The sequence below is a fragment of the Furipterus horrens genome, unplaced genomic scaffold (assembly GCF_987537825.1).
Source record: "Furipterus horrens unplaced genomic scaffold, mFurHor1.1.pri manual_scaffold_4, whole genome shotgun sequence".
Classification (NCBI taxonomy): Eukaryota; Metazoa; Chordata; class Mammalia; order Chiroptera; family Furipteridae; genus Furipterus; species Furipterus horrens.
This window is the reverse complement of record NW_028327174.1, coordinates 20,085,428-20,108,561: the sequence shown is the minus strand read 5'-3', so window position 1 is coordinate 20,108,561 and position 23,134 is coordinate 20,085,428. Positions and strand designations below refer to the sequence as shown.

Here is a 23,134-nt window from a genome sequence, read left to right as displayed (position 1 = left end):
AGCAGTTTAGGAAGAAATGAAGTTGACGAGTGGAGACAGGGAACTGAGATGAAAAAATTAGTTCTCTATCAGAATATCAGTTATGTAGCCTCCTGAGCACTCATCTCCAATCGTGGTAAAACAGAAAGGCATGACTGCAGTTCTAATATCATTATTTTCAGAAGTGGAGAAGGGAATGAAAGAGTTACTTCTACATCTGAAGAGAATGTTGCGATACCATCTGCATATTTCCATAACATCTGTCATTGTATTATTTAGTTCATGAGAAAATAATATTTCTGGTTACATGCCAACTAAACTGACAGACAAACTGACGGGAAAGGCTGAGGTAACAAAGGGGTGGAGGTGACAGCAGTCTAAATATTCAGTAGCTGCCTATGAAACAAATCAGTTTCCCCTGTCTTCCTACCAGTGAAGTGATTAAAATAACTGGCTGGATATTGACCAGGAGATTTAAAATGGCCTTGCAGTACAACAGTACCAGGGACAGCTTCATAGGGAACATATCTTCCTGGTGACACTCACAGCACCTGCTAGACCGTACAGAAGTGCTTAAATGCTTTATCAAGTGGGCTTTTAAAGACGGGAAGCTAAAAAAATAAGCAAAAATAACACATCACTGAACTCTCCGACATGAATTTCCATATGTGCCTGGTTCAAGTTCTTTGATAAACAGCTGCTTGAGAATTATGGTTACAGTATTTCAAATTGATAATCTTACTAACTTGAACAGGACCTCGAAGAGACTTTTCAAGTATATTATTTTAAAAGACCATTAATCATAACAACAAACTGGCCATACAAATCATGAGGAGTATCTTTTCTTAATGAAAGAATAGGGAATCCAGGTGAAGGCCAAGATCCAAACTCTGCTTGCTCACTCTAAGGTTGCTACAGAGCAACTTCTTACTTGAATCGCTTGGGAATTTCTCCTTGAGTCTGAAAACCCAACAAGGTGTAGTTGGTTACTTTTTTTTTTTTTCAGTTTTGATAAGAAATTTTGCTTTAAGCTCATACCTGTATCTTATCATAACATTGCCATCTAAAAATATCTTTCAAAAAGTTCCTTATCTAGTACTTGACATTCATAGTATAGTTTAAAAAGAATTTGTAGAGTCACAAATAGATCTGTAGGTCTAAATATGGAATGAAGAGACATGACTTGTCCTTTGTACATCTGATTTGTTTATTTTCTGTAAATCTAACTCCTTTTGTTTTATTTGTGCCTGTCTATGAAGATGACTGGGCTACTGCTTTCATAATAAGTATGTAATTTCTTCTATTAACTTTATCAACCATTAAGTGACTAAGACTGATGTTTTCTAACTAAATGTCTGTCCAAAGGCACTAAGCAAAAATGTAGACCCTTGATGCTCCTGGAAGCATGTGTGTGTGTTACATGTTCTCAGCTCCAGCTCCTGGAGACCTAGATGTCCAAAATGTCTTGTCCTCAACAGCCCTGATCAGCTCCTGTAGCACACCTGTGGCTCCCTTTATGGAGTCAATCCATCTCTTATTTGGTCTTCCTCTTTCCCTGCTGCCTTCTATATTCCCAGCATTAGTGTCTTTGCCAAAGAACCCTGCCTTCTCAGGATGTGCCTGAAGTAGGACAGCTGTGGTTTTGTCATCTTTAAAGCTAAATTTGCTTTAAACTCCACTTGTTCATCTTTCTGGCAGTCCAGGGAATCCATAGATCTCTCCTCCAACACTGTTTATTTCAAATGAATCAATTTTTCCTCTATTAGCCTTCTTCACTGTCCAAATTTCATGTCCCTGCATAATAATGCATAGCGTTATATAGTCATGCATAGTAATGTAAACATTGACAGTTGATCAGTGTTAGCATGGGAAGCCACTAACTTACAAATGGTTAGCATTCTAAAAATGAATTTGTAAGTCAGTTGCCTGGGCTTCAGTGTGCATTTTATGTCTGTTTTTGTTAACTACTGTATCCTCAGAGCCTGGGGTAGTGCTAGTCACATAGAATGCAACCAAATATTTGCTGAGTAACTGGATGAACTGGCCCAAAAGTCAACTTCACTAGTAATGTAATTGAATTATATTATTAATAACAATTAGAATCTATAGAGTAGTCAGCCATTTATAAGAACACATGTATGCCTTATCTTACTCTTTTTTGACGTTGATTCAAGTTCCAAATGAAGACTCTAGGACCCCCTATGGTAAAGAGAGAGTCATTTAGGCTTCAGTGTGAGATGAGCGGGCTTAGACTGGAAAGGTGGCAGTGGAGATGAGAACCAACTTAGAGACAAAGCCGCTAGAACCTGTTGATAGACTAGATGTGGGACTCCACCTCTTACCTGATGCTACCTCATAATATTATGAACTATAAGCAAAATGTCATTTATTAATACAAGACAGAGACTCTGAGAATAAGGACTCATTTCTTTTTTGCCCTGCTTTCCCTTTCTTTGTCAGTTAAGTGACTTCCTTATGTTCAATAGTTATGAAAAAGGACCACTCACCCTGCAAGGAATGACATCTCCTAAAAAAGATTACACCAAAATTGAGGGCTTCTCTCTACCTAGCAGGAAGACTATCATGACTAGCTAAGTGGTTTGGAATGTAAAGGATTTTCTTCAGTCATTTACTCACTCTATGGTATCATCTATGCATTCAGAAGTGGCTGAAACATTGGAGAGTCCTGAAACAAACCTTTAAATCTGTACATGATTACAGAGTCCTCTCTGTAACTTCTCTCGTTGGGGATCATTCGGCCTTTGATGAAATATTTCATGGGTGAAAAACTCAAGGGAGCTCAATTTGTCTTTTGGATACATCCAGTTTTTAGAAAAGTCTTTCTTTGGTCATACTCTTGCCTTCTGAAAGCACTGGAGTCCATTTAATCCCCCTCCAAATATCTGAAGAATGCTAGCAATGCCTGAACATCTATAAACCCTCTCTCATAGGTGAAATATCCCAAGTTAGTTGTTCATTATGTAATGAGGTTTCTACTTGATCTCACCAGTTCTGTTCAGCTTTCTCTAAATAGGAATACGTTGGATTGAACATAATATTCTAGCTATGCTTCAACTAGAGAACACAATGGAAGGACTGTTTTCTCCTTTGTCTGGGACATTATTGCATTAGCTTTTTTGGTAGTCACAATACATTGTTGACTCACATTGAGATTACAGTCAACTGAAACCCTCAGGTCTTTTTCACATGAACAGCTGATAAGTCACACTTTTCTAGTGATGTAAAGATGACTTTTTAAAAAAGGAATGTATGTTTAATGCTATTAAATTTAACCTCCTAAGTTTTGCTCAAGAATCTTTTGACTGCTCCCTGAGTTGTTTTTCTAAAACAGCTTGGATTATGTTATCCTTACCCAGGAGAACTGTTGATTGATCTCCATTACCCACCAGATCAAGTCCAAAATTCTTGGCTCACTAGACCTTGGATAATCTGACCTGAGCCTCCAGGGCCAGCCTCATTTCCTGCATCCCTCTCTGTTCCCCACTACTCCCACTTCTATATTCTCTAATCATTCTAGGGATTTACTTTCCAAAGATCTACACAGACTGAAAGTAAAGGGATGGAATATATATTTTTCCATCCCTTTACAGACATTAAAAAAAAGCTGGTGTAGCAATACTTATATCAAACAAAGTAGATTTCAAAACAAATTTCATAAAAAGAGACAAAGAAGGACATTACATAATACTTAAGGGAATAATCCATCAGGAAGATATAACCTTTGTAAACATATATGCACCCATCATGGAAGCACCCAAATATATAAGGAAAATCTTAGAGGACTTCAAGAAAGATATCGACAGCAACACACTCATAGTAGGCAATTTTAACACCCCGTTGTCAACAATGGATAGATCTTCCAAGCAAAGAATCAGCAAGGATATTATGGCATTGAATACACTCTAGAACAAATGGACTTAATTGACATATACAAAACCTTTCACCCCAAAGAAGCAAAATATACGTTCTTTTCAAATGCAATAATCAAAAAACTCCCAGTACACAAAAGCTTTGGACTGAATGGCTTCACAGGTGAATTCTACCAAACATTTAGGGAGAAGCTAACACCTATCTTTCTCAAACTATTCCAGAAAATTCAAGAAGAGAGAAAGATTCCTAAACTCCTTCTATGAGGTTAGTATTATCCTAATTCCAAAGCCATGTAAAGACACAACAAAGAAAAAAGACTATAGGCCAATATTGCTGGTGAACATAGATGCTAAAATCCTCAATGAAATTGGCAAACTGGATCCAAAAATACATTGAAAAGGTCATACATCATGATCAAGTGGGATTCATCCCAGAGATGCAAGAATGGTATAATATTTGCAAATCAATAAACATAATACACCACATAAACAAAATGAAAGACAACAATCACATGATCATATCAATCAATGCTGAAAAAGCATTTGATAAAGTACAACACCCATTTATGATAAAAATTCTCAGCAAAGTGGGAATAGAGGGAGAGTATCTCAACATAATAAAGACCATATACAAAAAACCTATAGCCAACATTATACTCAATGGGCAAAAACTAAAAGCTTTCCCCATAAGATCAGGAACAAAACAAGTGTGTCTGCCTTCACCACTTTTATTCAATATAGTATTGGAAGTTCTAGCCACAGTGATCAGACAAGAAAAAGAAATAAAAAACATCCAAATTGGAAAGGAGGAAGTAAAACTGTCATTACTTACAGATGACAGGATTTACTTTCCTTATATATGTGCACTTTTTCATGGAATTCCCTTTCCTACTTTTTAATTATTATTCATCCTTTAAGAGATAACAATTTAAATATTTCAATCAGACTGAACTCCTTAAAGGAAGGATTATCCTACAATGAAGTTCAGGTAACATTTTTTTAAAGTTTTTTGTTTGTTTTATCCAAGAAAGTAATATTGAAACCTCTTTCTTCAAAGCTAATTTTTCCTCCCAAATCTAGAAATGTGGGTAAATTGGATTTGACTTACTTGAAAGAATAGTTCTTACTTAGGGAGAGATAGTAACAAGCTTGATAGTTTATCTAAGTGAACCAATAATTGCACAAGTTTGTCCAGAGGCAATGTCACGAGGCAGTTGTTGTCCAAAATCACAAAACCACCACCCTTACACCCCACAGAGCACTGTGGAAAGAAGCTTAGCTAGAAACACCGCAGAAGCATAAAAAAGTGGTAACAATTTCCCTCTTTGACTTTAAAATAAAGTCTTTTTCAGTAGCAGCTGAAAGATAGTCTTAGCTCAAATAAGCATGGTGTCATGCAGAAAACATCTGAATATTTTTCATATTTTTGTTTGTTTTAGGGACTGTGGTTATGAAGTACACAGTGGCATCAGCAAACATAGCTGAAACCTAGAGACTTCTGCTCCTCTGTCAGTTGAAAGAAGCTTAGGAAAAGGAGAGAAATATGACATAGAAAGAGGCTGGGGTTTTGTTTTGTTTTGTTTTGTTTTGTTTCATTCGTTAACAAGACAAACTTTCCAGGAAAAGTGTGTTTTGTAGAGATAAAGTGAGATGTGTACAAAATGCTCAGCACAGTAACTGCATATTCTATTGTGACCTCTAAATGTTGGTTTTCTCTTTTCCCTCTTAATGGAACAATTAAACTTTAATACAGCAATCATTAATTAAAGCAGTATGATACTCTACCTCACATTCCACAAATCAAATTTTACAACATACTAAGCAGGAAAAAAACATGTACAATGCTATATTTTAATTTCATTTCCAATACTGTGATGACCCAAGGGAATTCCAAAGAGAAATTGCTCCTATGGCTGGAATTCTGAGTCTAAAAAGCATGAAAAGTTGGATGGGTCAAGAGAAAATGAATACGAGGCCCTTAAAACCTGAAGGCCCCTAAACTCAGCACTTCTCTTTCAGCATGGTGTTTTCAAAGATATCTTTCTCCTTCTCTACTGTCTCTTCTCTCTTTTCCATTGTCATTTGTTATCCAACCAGTGTGTTCCCTTTCCCCTATTTGTTTTGGTTCATCTTTTGAAAACCTCAGGTTGCAGCTCTCTTGCATTCTCTCTCACTTGTCATTTTAGAATTCAAAGCCACTCAAGAAGCAAACACTGTTCTGACTGTGGTAAGTCAATGTTATTTGATTCATGTTGTTGCTTGAACAGCTGTTGGACCTATATTGATTGGTGAGACTGGGTTGTGTATAAGCCTAGGAAATTTCACGAGTCTTTTTTGTAATGGCAGTTTTTTGTACAAGCCCTCGACCAAGGGTTCAGGGCTTGGACCTTCCACTTTCCTATCCACACCCAGTCCTTGATGATCTCATCCAGTTTCACAGCTTTTAATATCATCTCCAAACTGATGACTCCCAAATATATATATTTAGTCCAGACCTCTCCTCTGAACTCTAAACTCACTGATCCAACTACCTGCTGAGTGTCTCCACTTGGATAGTTCACAGGCAACTCATACTTAATGTGTCCAGACATGAGCTCCTGGCATTGCTCTCCAACTCTGCTCCCCCAAGAGTCTTCTCTATCTCAGTAAATGGCTCTTCTACTCTTTCAGGCTAACCACATCCTTACTACTCTCTCTCTCACACTCTACGTCCAACCTTTCAACAAATGCTATTGGCCCTCTCCATCAGATAGATCCAGAACACAACCACTTTTCGCTGTTTCCACTGCTACCCTCTGTCTACGCACCATGAAATCTAGCCTGAATTATTTCATTAGCATGTTAGCTAGTCTCCCTTCTTCCCACTTTGGTCTTATCTTAACACACAAACCAGAGTGATCCTATTCAAAATAAATTTATCACATCACCCCTCTGCTTAAAACTTCAGATGGCTTCCAATATCATTCAGAGTAAAAGCAATGACCTTATAATAATAACTTGTAATAACTTATGGTCCAAACTGGGACCCACTTAAAAATGAAAGGGGATGATAAAAATAATTAATAGGCTTTAACTGATGTATGTATAAATTTAGGCCATACCAGGCACCTACTTATAAGGCCCCATCTTTTCTCCCAAACCTCCCCATGATCTGACCCCTGACCTAACCTGCTATACTGTACCTCAACCTTTCAGCCTTTGCAATAGCTTCCTCACTATCCCGACTGCACCAGGCAGGCGTCCGTGGGGCCTTTCTTTCTCCAGATATGCTCACTGCTCATTTCTCTTTCTTTCAGGTCCTTATTCAGAAGCCTTAGTGAAGTTTTCCCTGAGAGGTCTGTTCTAAACATTTAAAAACAAAAACAAAAAGCCTCCCTACTTCCTAGCCTCCTTCCCTGGTCTATTTTTTTTTTTTTTTTACTTACACTATCTATTTTACCTTGTTTAGCACCTTACATTTAGAATGTAAGCTCAATGGCAGGAATTTTTAACTTTTTCTCTGTATCCCCAACTCCTGAAATAGTGGCTGGCACATAGGAGACACTTTATAAATATTTGTGGAAAGAATGATTGAATCATGACTACTTTGAAAGGATCGATACATAGTAGATGGGCAACATTCAATGCAGTTAATAAACAGTTATAGTTATTTTCATAAAATTCCGTCCAACAAATGTATTTTGGCTGTTCATTCATCGTAGGGGTGTGTGCTCAGTGCAGAGGCTCGGGGGCTGAGAGCCACAAAGCACACACAAGGATGGGAGGGACGAAGTCCCTCAAGAAGCAAACAGGACAGGGGCAGAAAGGCTGGGGACATGATATTATAGTTACAGGTGACTGACACAAAATGCATGGACATGCAGACGAGGGAGAGATTGTATTCACCAACTTCTCAGACACTTCTGAATATTGATCAGAAGCAATAACTTCCATATTCTCTGGCATGGTTCATTTTTCTCATCTCCCAGAGCCCCCAAACTTCTAGTACCCCCATTCTTAGTTATCAGGTTCTCGATTGCTTGGTAGAAAGCTATCATGTATGCTTAGGTGTGCCTGACCTCCAGGTGCCTGCTCCCCATCTGTTCTTCATTGTCCAGCCTTAACTTTTCAATGTAAATCATTCATTACTAACTCAGTATTTACAATCTGCTGTCTCAAAGTTTCCAGAATATTTTAACCAAATATTGGCAAAGTTAAACCATCGAATCAAACAAAATGCAAAACAAATAGATGCTAAACAGATTTTTTAAAAAACTATAAAGAAGGTATTTAGGGGAGGAAAAATCCTCCTTTGAAATTAATAAATCATAGTTTATTGATTTTATTTCTGGGTTTATTCTAATTTTTATGTCACTTGTTCAAATAATTTTAATTGAGAACCATCTTGTGGGTTTTCTTTAAACTAAAGGCATTTTTAAAAAATGCCACACTCCTATAAGAATGTTATAATCCCAGGGTATGGATAATGGAAGTACTCTCAATAAATATATACAATATTTTATTTTCAAGAAAGTTCAACAAAATTGTAGCAGAGACTATGCTTCAAAGCAATACATTAATACATGGGATGACTAACTTAGAAAAATTGCTTAAAGCATTTACTAGCTAGATAAAAAGTACACCCCAACCCCTAAAGCAAACCAGTCAATTAAAAGTATGCTAAATGGTATTCAAGAACTGTGATACTCATTCATATTTAGCTCATTTTAAATTATCTTGGGCAATATGAACTACGAACAATCTTTGCTTGTTATAGATAATTTTTCTATCAATGTGAAAAAAAACCTATCCACTTTTTTAATGCAAAGTTCATGCAACCATTTACAAATTATCGGTTAAATAGTAAGCTGCAGATAATACTTAATAATTGCTACAGCAAAATTTAGTTTTAGTTTGGAATTTGGCATTTTTGGTGACATTTTGGAGTTATAATAAAGCTTAATCATAAACATAATTTCAAGGCAAGCTAACAATTCCAGCTTTGACACAGGTTAGCTATTATTTATTTGATTCTGATGGAGTTCCACAGACCCACTGAATCTCAGTGTCTTTGTCTGTAAAATGGGTCTGATACTGCTACCCAACTAACAGCATTCTTGTGAGAATAAGGGATGCAGTGCATGGTACATGAGAAGACTTCAAGTGATTTCATAGCCGCCGTTGTGACTCATGCCCGCTGCTGCAGCAGAAATAGGCATGAACAGATTTTAATGCATGAAGAAATGAGTAGCTAACCAAAGAACAGTGCTTAGAAAACAGTCCCACTCCTGTGTTGCTTCGCTTTATCTTTTAAGTTTAAAAATCCTAAATATTGCTTAGCACATTATAAATGTAAATACCTGTAAAAACCTGATTAAGTAATTTATCATTTTCTGCATACTTGTGCTATACTATACTGACTTTATCCCAAGGTATTGAAACATAATCCTTCCAATAGCCTAAAGAGACAAACAAATACTCGAGTCTTAAAAGCATATTACCTGTACAACACATTGGGGGAAATTAAACATGTACGATCACATGTTATCTAATAAATCAGTCCATAAATTATCACGTTTAATCTCTTACCCAGTACATCATAAGGACTAGGAAGGAAAGGAATGTGTACAGTTTTTGTATCTTTCACACTACCTGGCATGGCACAAAGGAACTTTAACCCAGTGCAAACAGCACTGGGCTTGACGTCAGGAAATACAGATTTCAGCTGAGTAATTGTAGACAAGTCACTTAACTTTCTTTAGGTTTCAGATTACTCATCAGTCATGTTCTTTTCCATTGATGACATTTAGGTTCCTTTTCCAAAGCTCTCATGCTACGAAACACTAGCCAGAGGGATTTTTACACAATGTTTGTCATTTTAACACACAACTTCATTTTCCCATATCTCCAGATGGAAAGAAATGCAACCCTTGATTACCGATTTTGTTCTTTCCTGAAAACTTGCCAGGAATTCAGAGTTCTTGTCGTGGTCTATTCCATCAAATACAGATCTTTCCCTCTGTTTTAAAGACAGCAAGCCCTTCCCTGCCAGTACTCCCCATCTGCTACTCCGTTTTATTTTCTCCTTAGTTCTTACTGACCATCACACTATGACATACTGTATATTTTACTTAATTATTTGTTCTCCATTTTCCCCTTCCCTCCACTAGAACCTAAACTTCAAGGAGACAGGCATTTTTATCTCTTTGGTTCACTGCTATATCCCCAGCATCTGGAATGGGATCAGACACATAGTAACTCAAAAATTATTTAGTGAATAAATAGATAATTAAACATTTTTTAAAGATCTTTCATTAATCACCTTTCCCCAAGCACAGCTTATCCCATATTATTACCAACTCAGCTTCTCCACATAAATCAGAGTTTCTGAATCTTATCTTCTACCCTACCTTCCTTTATCTGTCTCACTGAAGGGTAGTCTCCTTCCCTACCCCTGTTTGTCATGTCATTCCTCTGTTCATTCATTCAGTTATAGGTTTACTGAATGCCTACTGTGGTCCAAGCAATGTGCTGAATGCTGGAATACAGAGTCAAATAAGACTGATGCAGTCCTTTCCCTCTTTAACAGTCTTTGCCTAGTGCTTCTCTGTGCTGCTGCCTCTATTCGAACATTCTACATACATAATGTCCTGTAGAAAAAAATCTACAATTTGGTTGGTTGCTATACAAATCTGAATAGAGTTCTTTTAATAATGAGTTGGTAAAGCAGGGAGCAAGTGATGCTAACTTCTGAGGAGAGGGTAACTGCATCGTTGGACTGCTGTATTGGAGTCACTGGAGCGACGTTGCTTCCTGAACAGTGCTAATCAAAATTTAGTTCCAGGAGGACTGACAGTATGGCTTGCTGCACCTACCCACTTCCTTCTGTGTTTTTGTACCCAGAGGTGACCTTATGTGCTTCTTTGCATTGTGAAAAAGCCTAATTAACTTACCATCTTTAGCATCAAGGTGCTTACTGTCTATTGCTACAACCAAAGAGGAGACTAAGGCCCTGTGAGATGACACAGGGCCTTGATGTCTGACCCTACCAAGAACCCAGTTGTCCATGTCTTTTTAAAAAATTGTTGAGGTATATTTGAAAATTAAGAATTATATTTACTCAAGGTGTACAATTTGAACATTGGTGTATATATACATTGTGAAATAATCACCACTTTCAAGCTCATTAACATATCCATCACCTCCAGTGGTTACCACTTTTGCCTGTGTGTGTAGTGAGAACATGAAGAACTACCCTCTTAGCAAATTTCAAGTTTACAATAGAATCTTGTTGACGATAGTCACATTTACTGTTTGATAGATCTCCAGAACTTCTTCACCGTACATAACTGAAATTTTATACCCTTGGAACAGCATCTCCCCGGGCTGTGCCTTTTACCAGAGTTTTTGGAAACTCTTCGTGCCTCCACCCCAGTATTTCTCAAGCTGTGTTCTAGGGAACTCTGGAGTTCCGAGAGATAGGAAATGGAGTTCTACAGAAGGAGGGTTCCAAGGACAAATGAGTTTGTGAGTGTAACATCCTGTATTTCCCTCTTGGGGATACATGGTAAATAATGCAAATATTTATGTATTTATAAATAGTTAATTTTGTTAAACCCAGTCAGTATTCCCCAACCCAGCTTGGCCATAGAACCTTTATTCCCAGAACACCGTAGCTATCTCAGAGGACATTCCTGCTCTGAGGAATGCTGTGTGGCAAATTCCTCTTACCTTCATGTCACATCCAAATAAAGAGCAAACAAGAGTGAGGAAGGAGAGAGATGTGCCTATAATCTCACCGCTAGCAGTTCTTGGGGGGTCAGTAATAAAGAGAGAACATACTTTTATGGAACAGAGAGTAGACTTAAGGCAGAAAACTTGTGATTTAGTCCTGCCTCTGTGATATAACTAACTAACTATATCTTTGGTAAAATCACTTTTACCTCTGAGTCTCAATCTGCTCCTATAAAGTAGACATATTTTAGGATAACCCTACCCCATTCTTTGAAACTGCTGGTCAGTTTAGGAAGTTTCTATATAGCAGACTTAACTTTGATTTTAAAAGTATTCTTCTGGGTGAATATTTAGGCCTACATTTCTTAACTGATTTTTTTAGAGACAGAGAGGAAGGGTGGGAGTGAGAGAGAAAGATTTATTGTTTCATTTATTTATGCATTCATTGGTTGATTCATGTACGTACCCTGACTGGGATCGAACCCTCAACCTTGGCGTATTGGGACAAAGCTCTAACCAACTAAGCTAGCTAGCCTTTTGAATGACTAGTGCCTTTAATTTTGTAAATGTAAATATCTGATTTCTTAGACATGAAGCTACAGGCTCTCTAAAGCCTTAAAAGCCCAAAGAAGTATTTTGGAATAAACAATGGAAACAAATTAAGTCTGGGATATATTTATCTTAGCCTGAGTAGTAGGATAATAGCTAGAGAAGTCCTCAAAAGTCTTATAGAGAATGGAGGAAGATATAGGTCTATAAAATTGACTCATAGCTCAGAACTAATTGATATTCCAAAACAATACAGGAGAAGTAGGTAATAATCCTTTCCGGGAAGGCTGCTCTGATTTTTATCTTTGAGGAAGACTTCCTTCTATTCTGACTCAGGAAGGAAAGATTCATCCCAAACCTGACCTCTAAGGGGAAGAAATGCCATGATGGTTTAATGTACACTTTCAAATACTGCTCTAGAGGGAACTAGGTGGCAATTCATGTTTGTCTTGCTATTGACTTGTGTCTGTTGAAATAACAACTACAATTAAAAAAATTTTTTAACTGGATAGAAAAGGTGACTGTCCATTGAAATAAGAACAGACTTTAGTCTCTATCTGCTTGAAATCTGATGTTAGCATTGATGACAATAAGTAGTTTGGCTTTTAAAAAGACAAAATTTTTGCTTCCACAATAGGTTAACTAAAGATTACCTTAGTCATCTCCCACCAGCTTACACTACACACCAGAATAAACTCAAGATGGATCAAAGACTTAAATGTAAGCTGTGGCACCATAAAAGTCCTAGAGGGAAACATAGGCAGTAAAACTTCAGATATCCCACATAGCAAAATTTTCACCAATATATCTCTTAAGGCAAGGGAAATAAAGGAAAGAATAAATAAACGAGACTAAATCAAATGAAAAAGTTTCTGCTCGGCCAAAGAAAATATAAGCAAAATGAAAAGGGAACCAACCATATAAGGAAACATATTTGCAATGATACCTTGGACAAGGGGTTGATCTCCAAAATATATAAAGAACTCATATGACTCAACACCAAGAAGACAAACAATCCAATTAAAAAATGGGCAAAGGACCTGAACAGGCACTTCTCCAAGGAGGACATACAGAGGGCCCATAGGCATATGAAAGGATGCTCAACAACACTAGCCATCAGAGAGACGCAAATTAAAACCATAATGAGATACCACCTCACACCTGTCAGAATGGCCATCATCAACAAATCAACAAATAACAAGTGCTGAGGAGGATGTGGAGAAATGGGAACCCTAGTGCACTGCTGGTGGGAATGCAGACTGGTGCAGCCACTGTGGAAACAGTATGGAATTTCCTCAAAAAACTAAAAATGGAACTGCCTTTTGATCCAGTGATTCCACTGCTGGGATTATACCTGAAGAATCCTGAAACACCAATTCAAAAGAACCTATGCACCCCTATGTTCATAGCAGTGTTACTTACAATAGCCAAATGCTGGAAATAGTCTAAGTGCCCATCAGTAGATGAGTGGATCAAAAGACTGTGGTACATTTACACAATTGAATGCTACACAGCAGAGAGAAAGAAAGAAAAAATTACCTTCCGTGACAGCACGGATGGAACTGGAAAGTATTATGCTGAGTGAAATAAGCCAGGCGGCAAAAGACAAATACCATATGATCTCACCTATAACAGGAACCTAATGAACAAAACAAACAAATGAGCAAAATAGAACCAGAGGCATGGAAACAAGGAACAGACTGACAGTGACCAGAGGGAAGCGGGGAGGGGGAGAAGGGGGAAAAGAAGGAGAACGGACTATTCAAGGAACTAGTATAAATGACCCACGGACATGGACAACAGGGTGGGGATTGACTGTGGGAGAGGGGGGAGGTGGCCGGGGCAGGGGAGAGCAATGGGGGAAAAATTGGGGCTACTGTAATAGAACAACAATAAAAATAAAAAAAAAAACAGTACCTTAGTCATCTCTAAGTTATTGCTGGGCCATTGTAATACATTCAATGCGATGTTTGCTAAGCAAGCGTGCCTGCCATCTGGTTACTGAAACTGTATTTTTTGCTACTTTATAGATACACATGGCCCAGCAGCCTGAGATGTAGGGAGCTGATATCAGCCTGTGGATCAATTCCAAAGCAATTTGAGAGTTCAAGCCATTCATTTGTTCGCAACACAAAGTGTTCTCCACATAAGAAAACAATGAGTCTAACTTATCTGTCTCTTTCCTGTCCTGGTATCTTTAAAAATGTCCCATCATGACAGAGTGCACATGGGTTTACAATATTAAGCCAGCTTTAGGGACCATGAAGAAAAATGAAAAACTGTGCTGTTTGTGCCACATCCTTTGGTTCTGGTGCCAGAGGCACTATTCCTGGTCTTCAAAGTGCACACAGAAGAAATAGCTGGATCATATAGCAAAGTCCATATGTGCGTCTGGTAGAGGGGGGAAGAGGTTCCCAAACCAACCTTTCATCAGGCCCCTGGCAAGCACTCCTTCCCCCAAAACCAAAGCCAGAATTAGTAGACTGAGCACAGTGCCTGACACATAGTAGGGGTTCAATAAATGTTTACTAAATACTATCATCTGGGAAGTTTGTGAGTAGTAGTATAAATAGCAGCTTAAAGACAGCTTATCTTAGTCTCTGTAGCCATTGTACTATATGCATTAGAAGTCTAACAGCTAGTCTAGGCTTTCTTAACCTTGATGTTATTGACATTTTGGGCTAATAATTCTTTGTTGGGAATGGGAGGGGTGCTGTTTTGTGCACTGTAGGTTTAGCAGAATCCCTGGCTTCCACCTGCTAGTGCCAATAGTGTCACTCCCCCTAGCAAAAATGTCTCCAGACATTGCCAAATGTCCCCTGGGAGGGGGGACAGTGGCAAAAATCACCCCTAGGTGATAACCACTTATTTAATCTGTGTGTTCATGACATGTACCAGAATTAGAAAAATCATATTCTCTCTTCTCTGTTTTTTGAATCAATATTTCTTAAGATAGATGATGAAGATATTTTATTATTTTAATGTGCTTTCACCCACTCTTCTCTGAATGTTTTTATATATCTGGAGGTACATTCGTTACATCCATATAAGTTAAAAAGATGCGCTTCCCCTCAGGGGAAGGGATATATGAAAAAAAGAGAACTCTTTCTATACAGAAAATGGACTAGTAGCTAAGGAAGCTGTTTTGCAGAATGAAATTGACATGGCCTTGGGCCCAGGATAGACCCAAGACCCTAACCTGGTTAATGTGTCTTTGAGTACAAAAATAACTTTTGTAGCTTAAAAAAAAAAAACCTACCTTCATTTGTTTGCTATGTACTCATGTAATCTTAACAATAAAATTCCAATGTTATACAAAGTATCCTTCTGACAAACAGATTTTTTTTTTCTCCCTTGGCTTTATTTGTATTTACTTCCTATTTATGTTAACAGTTTCAGGAAGATATCAGCATGGGCTCCTGGAACAGGCTGTCTCAGTAACTCTTGCTCCTTCAGAAGCACAGTAAGTAGTCCTGCTAACTGATGGAATCATTAGCCTTTAAAACCTCTAAGGTAGAGTGATGATAGTAAAAAAGATAAAATAAAAAAATAAAGAAAAGAAAAGTTAAAGACTTAGAATTCTGACGCAAACCCAGCCAGTGGGCAACCTGCTTGAAAATGACTACACATCCATGTCTAAGGGTGAGAAATAATTTATGACAAATAAAGCTCATGAAAAATTCTAATTTCATTCATGTTGCTACAAGTACACCTTCATGCTTTAAAAAAAATGTGGGCTGGTAACATTTTTCTACCTCACTTCAGTGTAGAGTTAAATGTGTGCCCTTACCTCTCCTCCAGTGCACGGGAAAGGACTGGAGTACCTAGAAGTGCAAAGAGCTCCCTTCTTGACAACATCATCTTCCAGGCCAAACGTAGCTGAGCAGTTAGTTGCAAAGTACTTGTAAGGCTTCCATGTCTTCCCAAAGTCCTGGGACCGGTCCAGCACCATGGCTGCCGGTCTGGGGGACTTGAACATAATAATTAGATGAGTGAAGTAGAATTCAGCTTCCAGGTCTAACTGGATCTTTTCTCTGTGCACATCCTCAGCAGACTGCCACCACGTGCGAGGAAACCTGAAGGACGAGTCTGCCATAGCAGCTGGCAGGTGAGCCAGGTGAGGCTGCGCAGCATTGCATTTGTCACATTTGGGCTGCCGACAGGTCAGATCAGTGTTCTCAGTATAGAAGCAGAACAGTTCAGTGGCGTTCTGACCACAGGTGGTGTCTGACCAGAGTTTTCTCCCTAAAGCCAAATTTCCCATCTGAGGGTTACAGGCTTTTTCACAGCGGGAACTCATTCCAGCTACTCCATTCAGTCCTGGGGAAGGGAAAGCATATGTTATTCAAGACAAACCCATCTGGAAAGCTCTTCTGTCCACCTAGTTCATCTTCAACAGTCAAGTTATCCCTAAAGAACTGAGGCTTTCACTAAAGAGGAAATGCTACCAAATTTGAGCATGAATAAATACTCTGTATTTACACACTGCATTTGTGTATGCAAGCGTGTATGTGCATTTTATGTTCAGATGTAAAATTCACATGAAAGAAAATAAAATCACTTTAGGTAAAGGGCAAAAGGAAGAAAAATGGAAACACTGGGGTGAAGATAATGGGTCTAAACCTTTTCAAGTACTTTTCTTTCTAAACATTCTCTATCTTTGAAATATAATTATTTGTTTTTGGTGTCACAACTTAACTAATACCTAAGACAATAATGTTTTTGAGATCATTCAACTTAGTCTTTCAAGTATAATTTGAGCCCTTAGCATTAGCTAGCATAACTATGAGAATGCATTAAGGAGGAAATGTAGAATTCATTATATTTTAAGGGAAAAATATGAAGAGATAAATTGCCTAGGAAAAGCAGTATGAGAAATTTAATTAATATACAATGAGATCTCATTTGGGTGGCAAAGCTAGAGACCATTGACACTTAGATGCACAATAGCTTTTTTAATATTAAGTAAATATAACCAAGAAAGACCCCTCTAAACTGCCAAATGGCAGAAAAGCTTATTTGACATGCTCTTTGCCTCCTGAGTGCTTCTACCTATGACAGGTTATATAGTAGTTACCTGTTTGCTTAACAGGAGAATGTTTACAGACTGGCTGCCACCAACAGCACCTTTAAACATTATCTGTGAACTAAAACACCTTCTTAAAGAAACATACGCTTCCAGCCAAAACAAAGGTCCAACAGACTTTAATGTTTCAAAATGACTGAAAATGATAAACATTATCCACTTATTAACATCCTGACTACATATTATAATCCTTTAATTTGGGTTTCTTGCTTTAATTACGAATATCGTAAGCAAAATCATGTATTTTAAATGTTAAAACAGACAGGGAAAGAAAGAAAAGGAAGTCAAACCCCCAAATTCCAGCTAATTGAACGTTTGTGCTTCTTAACAGGGAGCACCTCTGAACTGTTATCACAGCGCTACTGCTGGAGAGCCAAATGACAGCTTAGAGCAAAACAGAGACATTTCACACACTGAGGATCAGCAGCCCCACGTGGCCTTTGCAGCCAAAAGAAAGGGACTTCTTGGGCATATTCTGTAACTGTCACATTCAAGTATGCGTTATGCCTGGACTCCATTAGCTCCTCTTCTGGTTAGCTGGGGCAACAGTTGCTTGTGGCCAGGATCACCCAAACACACAATGTGCTATGACTCACCTGTAAAGCACTTCGGGGAAAATCATATACTGCCCGTACAAGTATTTTTGACTTGAAACACTTGGCTTGTGATATTTATTTACAACATCTTGATTGCTTGCATGTTTTTGCCATAACACGGTTTGAAGAGGGCAAGGTTTATTAAAGTTCACTTTGCGTTTAGGGGAGCATACATAAGACCACGCAGGGGTGCATAAGTAGGAAGAAATAAAGTAAAATATTAGAGCGTTAATGCTCCTTGAAGGAAACACTGAATAACTTTCAATGCCTCTAAACTAAAAGAAGTCCAGGAAAATTGGAGCCAGATATATAATAAGTGGACAAAACACTTGGAGATTCCTAAATAAGTGATCAGCCAAGTATAACAAGGATGCTCCTAAGAGCCTGATTGGTTTGGGATGCAGATTCTAGGTCTTGGCTTTTACTACATGCCAGCGGCTCTGGGGACAACGGGGAAGAAACCGAAGGGAGGGGGAAAGTGATGTTTTCTACCCAGTAGCCCGTCCCTACTCTTTTTGGAGCAAGCGAGGTAAGCTGGAAAGACCGGATGGCCAAAGAGTCCCTCACTTTCTTTCCTCTTCACACATTGAGCCGCACTTCTGTTTAATTGGAAACCAGGCGACCCTCAAGCGGGAAGGACGGGAGCGGAAGATACTCCCGAATTTAGAAAGGGTGAGCTAGGAACGGGTGGCCAAGCGCAGCGCAAGAAAGCCGGGATGGGAGTGGGAGTGGGAGGGAGAGCGCATCTGACGACGCCTCTGCCGGTCGTCCAGTTACCGAGACTGGGAGCAGACCCGCCTCCGACCTCCCGCGGAGCCGCGGCGCGGGTACCAATTCCCCAGGGGCGGCCGGCCAGCCTCTTGCAACCCAGGGCGATCCCCACCTACCGTCCCCGCCCCGGCTCTCACGACCCACCAGCCACTGTCCCGGTGAGGGAGCCCTCAGCCCACCCCAGGTGTCCCTACCTGGCTCTCTCGGACCCAGCAGGAGGTCGGGAACCACCGCGCTTGCTCCCAACGAGAGAGCCGCCCGGACCCACGCGCGCCCCGGGTTGCCCGGCCACCCCTCCCTATCGTTCCTCAGGCCATGAAGTGCCGGGGGATGGCGAGCTTGGTCCTTTGTTCCCTCACAGAGTGGGAAGGCAGTGTTTTACTAGCCCAGACCGAGAAAGAAACCAAGGTCACTGTATCTCCGGCCGGGCGCCCCCAGGATATCGAGCTACGCAAGGGCACGCGTACCGCAATGGCAAAATAAATAAATAAATAATTAATTAATAAACAGTATCAATATTTTAAACTGCGGAGACCGGGGACTAGAGGCGGAACATGGCCACTCATTTACTCCTCGGGAGCTGAGCTCGGCGCTCCCAAACCGCACTCCCCTGCACCCCCGAGTCCTGATGTGGGGAACCGAAGGGGCGAGGGAAGAAGGGTGGGGGGCCGGCAGCGTCACCACCCACCTGCGGCCACCGCGGAGCAGCCCCAGAGCAGCAGCAGCAGCAGCCGCCGCCGCCGCGCGCAGCTGCCCATGTTCGGGAGAAGCCGGGAGGACCGGGGCCGGGCGGGCGCGGGAGGGAGCCGAGCCCTCTAGGCTGCGGGATGAAGCGCCAACAGTCCTCGGGAGGAACCGGGGCTCTTTATTTCTTCCTCCTCCTGGGGCACCAGGCTTAGTCAGTGGTCGCCTGCGGCGGGGAGCCGCGGGCCGGGGTCGCGCCGGGCGGCGGGGTTACCCCTGCGCACTGGCCTGGAGGGGTCCGGGCACCTCGGGGGCGGCGGGGGCCCCGGGACCATAGCCGGCCGGGCCCCGCGGCCCGGCTGAGCGGTCCTGCGGCTCCTCCGCCGCTAGCCCGGGGCTCGGCGCTCGCAGCAGCTGCTGCTGAACTTTGCGAGACCTTTCACTTCCCAGCCGCCGCCGCTGCCGTCTCCTGGGCGTCCTCCTCGGCTTTTACCACCTCCTCTGGCTGCTGCGTCTCGGTCCCGTCCTTCTCCATGGGCAGTTCCATGGGATGCATTTTTATTGCACCGACGCCGCGGCGCTCCGGTGCCAGCCCTCCTCCCCTCGCACCTCCACCCCTCCCTCCCTCCGCCCCCCCGCCCCTGCGCTCGCTTGACAGCCTGGGCGGTGCAGCCCGCGCGGCCCGGTCGCCACCGCCGCCCCGGGAGGAATCCCTTCGCCCTACCGGCCACCCCCGGTGCCGCGCTGCCAGCTCGTCCCGCCCGCCTTGGCCCCCACGCGCGCCCGTCACCTCGCCCCCCGGCTTCTCTCGTGTCCCTCCTGGCGCTTGCCCTGCATCTCCCTGCGTGACCCCCCTGGTGCCCTCCTGCACCCACAGGCCTCCTATGGGAAGCAGTCTCCCACTTTCTCCCGGAACATTCCAGAGAGCAGTTGACTCTCTTGATCAGGTCAGGGCATGCCGAGGGGCTTAAAAAACCGCGAAACAGACTAGCGCCTACTTCCCACATCCCCGGGGAAAACAAGCCTTCCCTCTCTTTCTGCACCCCCGCCACCTCTACTCTTGGGGGAGGTTCTCACGACCGCTGGAAGATCCCCCCCCCCCCAAAAAAAAACCCAATCCGGGGTCACGGGCATCCGGGGCGCACTAACTGCTAAGTGGCGGGGAGAACATCTCGGCTAAACAATCAATACTTCCTGCGAGGTGTATCCATTTTTGACGGAAAGGGTATTCCCTAATTCAAACTCAAGGTACTTCAAGAAGAAGATCACGGGACTCTCTATCTGGCAGTTTAAGAACATCGTCTATTGACAGGGACATGATGAAGAGCATGTCGTTGGTCCTTCCAAGCACCTTCACTCTATGGAGTGCACGGTGCCGTGAAACAATGATGTTGTGGATTGTTATGGGGAACAATTCAGTAGCAGCCACAAGTAACTGACTGTGGAAAGCCTTGCTAAAGGCTGCTGCTTATGGAAGGAGATTAAATAGCACCTGAGTCTAGGATATTTGCAAGTTCTATGAAAACATTGTTCTATGTACACTTCTAGGGGCATTGACAAAGTTAAGTAGAAAATAATTTTATTGGAGTGTTCATTTTGTGCCTTTGAATATTTTCCAGAAAATTAACTACTTTACAGATACTATTCAATTCTGTGTGTTACCAACGAGGACAATTCAGAGCTTTGGGGCACATGTAGCTATTATTTATAATTACTCGGCTGGGGAGATATAAGAAGTTTAAACCTCCCAAGAGGAGCTGGGGTGAGATCAGCATCATCCACTTGGGAGACATTAAAATTGTTCTTCTGATCAACACTGGAAAGTGGCAAACAGTGTGGGACAGCAATTCATATAACACTTGAGAAAATAAAACCTTTGAGTTTTCAAATATTGGCAATGTTGGGGCTGTCTTCATATCTTATAGACATGGTCCCAGTGGAGTCACTGGAACACCTCTTCAGATGATTCCTTTTACCAAATAAATGATAGGAGATTATAATGGCTGAAAGCTCTTAGGAACGATATTAACCTAATGGCCAAAGCTAATTTTAAAAAAGGGAGAAAATGCACATTTATTATTAACTTCTGGTATAATAATATACAGCAGCATATTGAGGCAAAACGACTCCATTTCTCATTGCACGTTTCGAATGCATTTACTATCTGCAGCAGCTCTGCCTTGATATTACAGGGGTGGGCAAAAGTCAGTCTACAGTTGTTTGTATGGAAAAAGACAAGCAGATTATGATTAAGGATGTGAAATAACACCAACAATAATAAGACAAATCGTACACATAAATAACACAATATTTAATAAATAGTACAATAATAAACTGTTTCGTATAGTCGCAACTATAAACTTACCCTTGCCCACCTTTAGGTCCCTGGTTCTTGTTTCCTTTCATGAGACAGTAAGTTCCTTAATTGTAAGCCAGTGTTTTATACATAAGTCTATACAAAACATTATTATGTTTTTCTTATGCTCTTCATTGTTCTCAACTGAGAACATCTGCTAGGTAGGTAGTAAACTTTCATTAAAGGTTTTTGAGTGAATTACATTGAAATTATTGCTGTATACTAAGAACAGGGATTAAGAAAAAAAGTGAAATCAGAATTATTCTCTATATTCTAAATGAATCTGTACCTTTACCACAATATTGTATATATGAAGCAGCTCAGGAGAGAAAAGTAATTAGCATTCTAATCAATTTCTAATCAATTTTATTTGGTTAAGTAGTCTAATTTAGTTATAAATTCAAATTTAATTTAATTCTAATTTAGATATAAATTATCTTTTTATTTTGAAGAAGATATCCAGGAAAATTTTACTTACATAAGGAGAATCTTTGATAAGTATGTCATTGCCTATGATTAAGTGTTTTTGAAAATTTCAGTGATGATTCATAATTTTTTTTAAGCTCAGCACACCTATGGAAGTTCAATAAAAAGTTTCCAGAGGCTGCCCAATTGACAAAGTAAATCTAGAATACTCCTGAGAACTTGTTGGAGGAAAGGCAAAAGGGTCTTTAAGAACTAAAATAGATGGCAGAATGTTGGTGTACCAAACATCTTATTCGTGGGAGAGCTCTTTATGTCTTCACTTAAATTATTCTTGCAATGTAAATAAGTTTGGTTATGCTGTTTTTCTAGGCCACAGCATATTAGAAGTAACAGCTTAGAATGGAGCAGGATGTCATTAAAGCAAGGAATGAATTTGAGACAACCTGGTAGTCAGGAGGATGGGAGAACTGTAAAATGTAGCCATGAGGACAAAACCCCCACAGCAATCTGAGGCCTTTTAGCTGCAGAGGCAAATCACAAAAGGCTGTAAAGGCATTGCTCTGTTACAATGTAGTGCAATGTGTGAGGTTCCTGATGCATCATAGCATATTCAGCTTCAGAAGTGACCTTAGGGATCCTTGAGCCCAACTGTTTTCCTTATCAGGAACCCTCTCCACAAAAATCTCTGTCCAATGGTCATCCTGTTTCTTTGCTAGAAATTTCAGTAAGTGAAAGCCTCAAAAGCAGTCTGTTTCATTTTTGGTACTGTTCTATTCAACAGTGACATTCTCTTCTTAAAATTCTACCTGTGTTTACAGAAGACATCCAGTTTCTTTCCCCATAGATATTCAAAGGCTGTTTTAACATTAAATTTATTGGGGGTAGATGGGTTAATAACATTATATAAACTTCAAATGTACAATTCTATAATATACTATGCATTGTGTGCTGACCACCCAAAGTCTAGACTCCCTGCTTCATCGATATATTTGACTCCCTTTATCCTCTTCATCCTCCCACCACCTTCCTGCCCCTCCGGGAACCACCCTTCTGTCGTCTGTGTCTTTGAGTTTGTTTTGTTCGT

General features: G+C 40.5%; 1 protein-coding gene across 2 annotated transcripts in view; it reads right to left on the bottom strand.

Moving 5' to 3' along the window:
* The window catches only part of NTN4 (netrin 4), a 96,861-nt gene extending 76,997 nt beyond the window's left edge, over positions 1–19,864 (bottom strand). For both annotated transcript variants that reach the window (XM_090272671.1, XM_090272672.1), the window contains exons 1-2: positions 19,273–19,864; positions 15,922–16,451 (exon numbers count right to left, since the gene is read on the bottom strand). In XM_090272671.1, coding sequence (XP_090128797.1) covers positions 15,922–16,451; positions 19,273–19,342 — 600 coding nt within the window. In that variant the 5' untranslated portion in view covers positions 19,343–19,864. The remainder of the gene's footprint in view (positions 1–15,921; positions 16,452–19,272) is intronic.
* Positions 19,865–23,134: the final 3,270 nt, after the last annotated feature.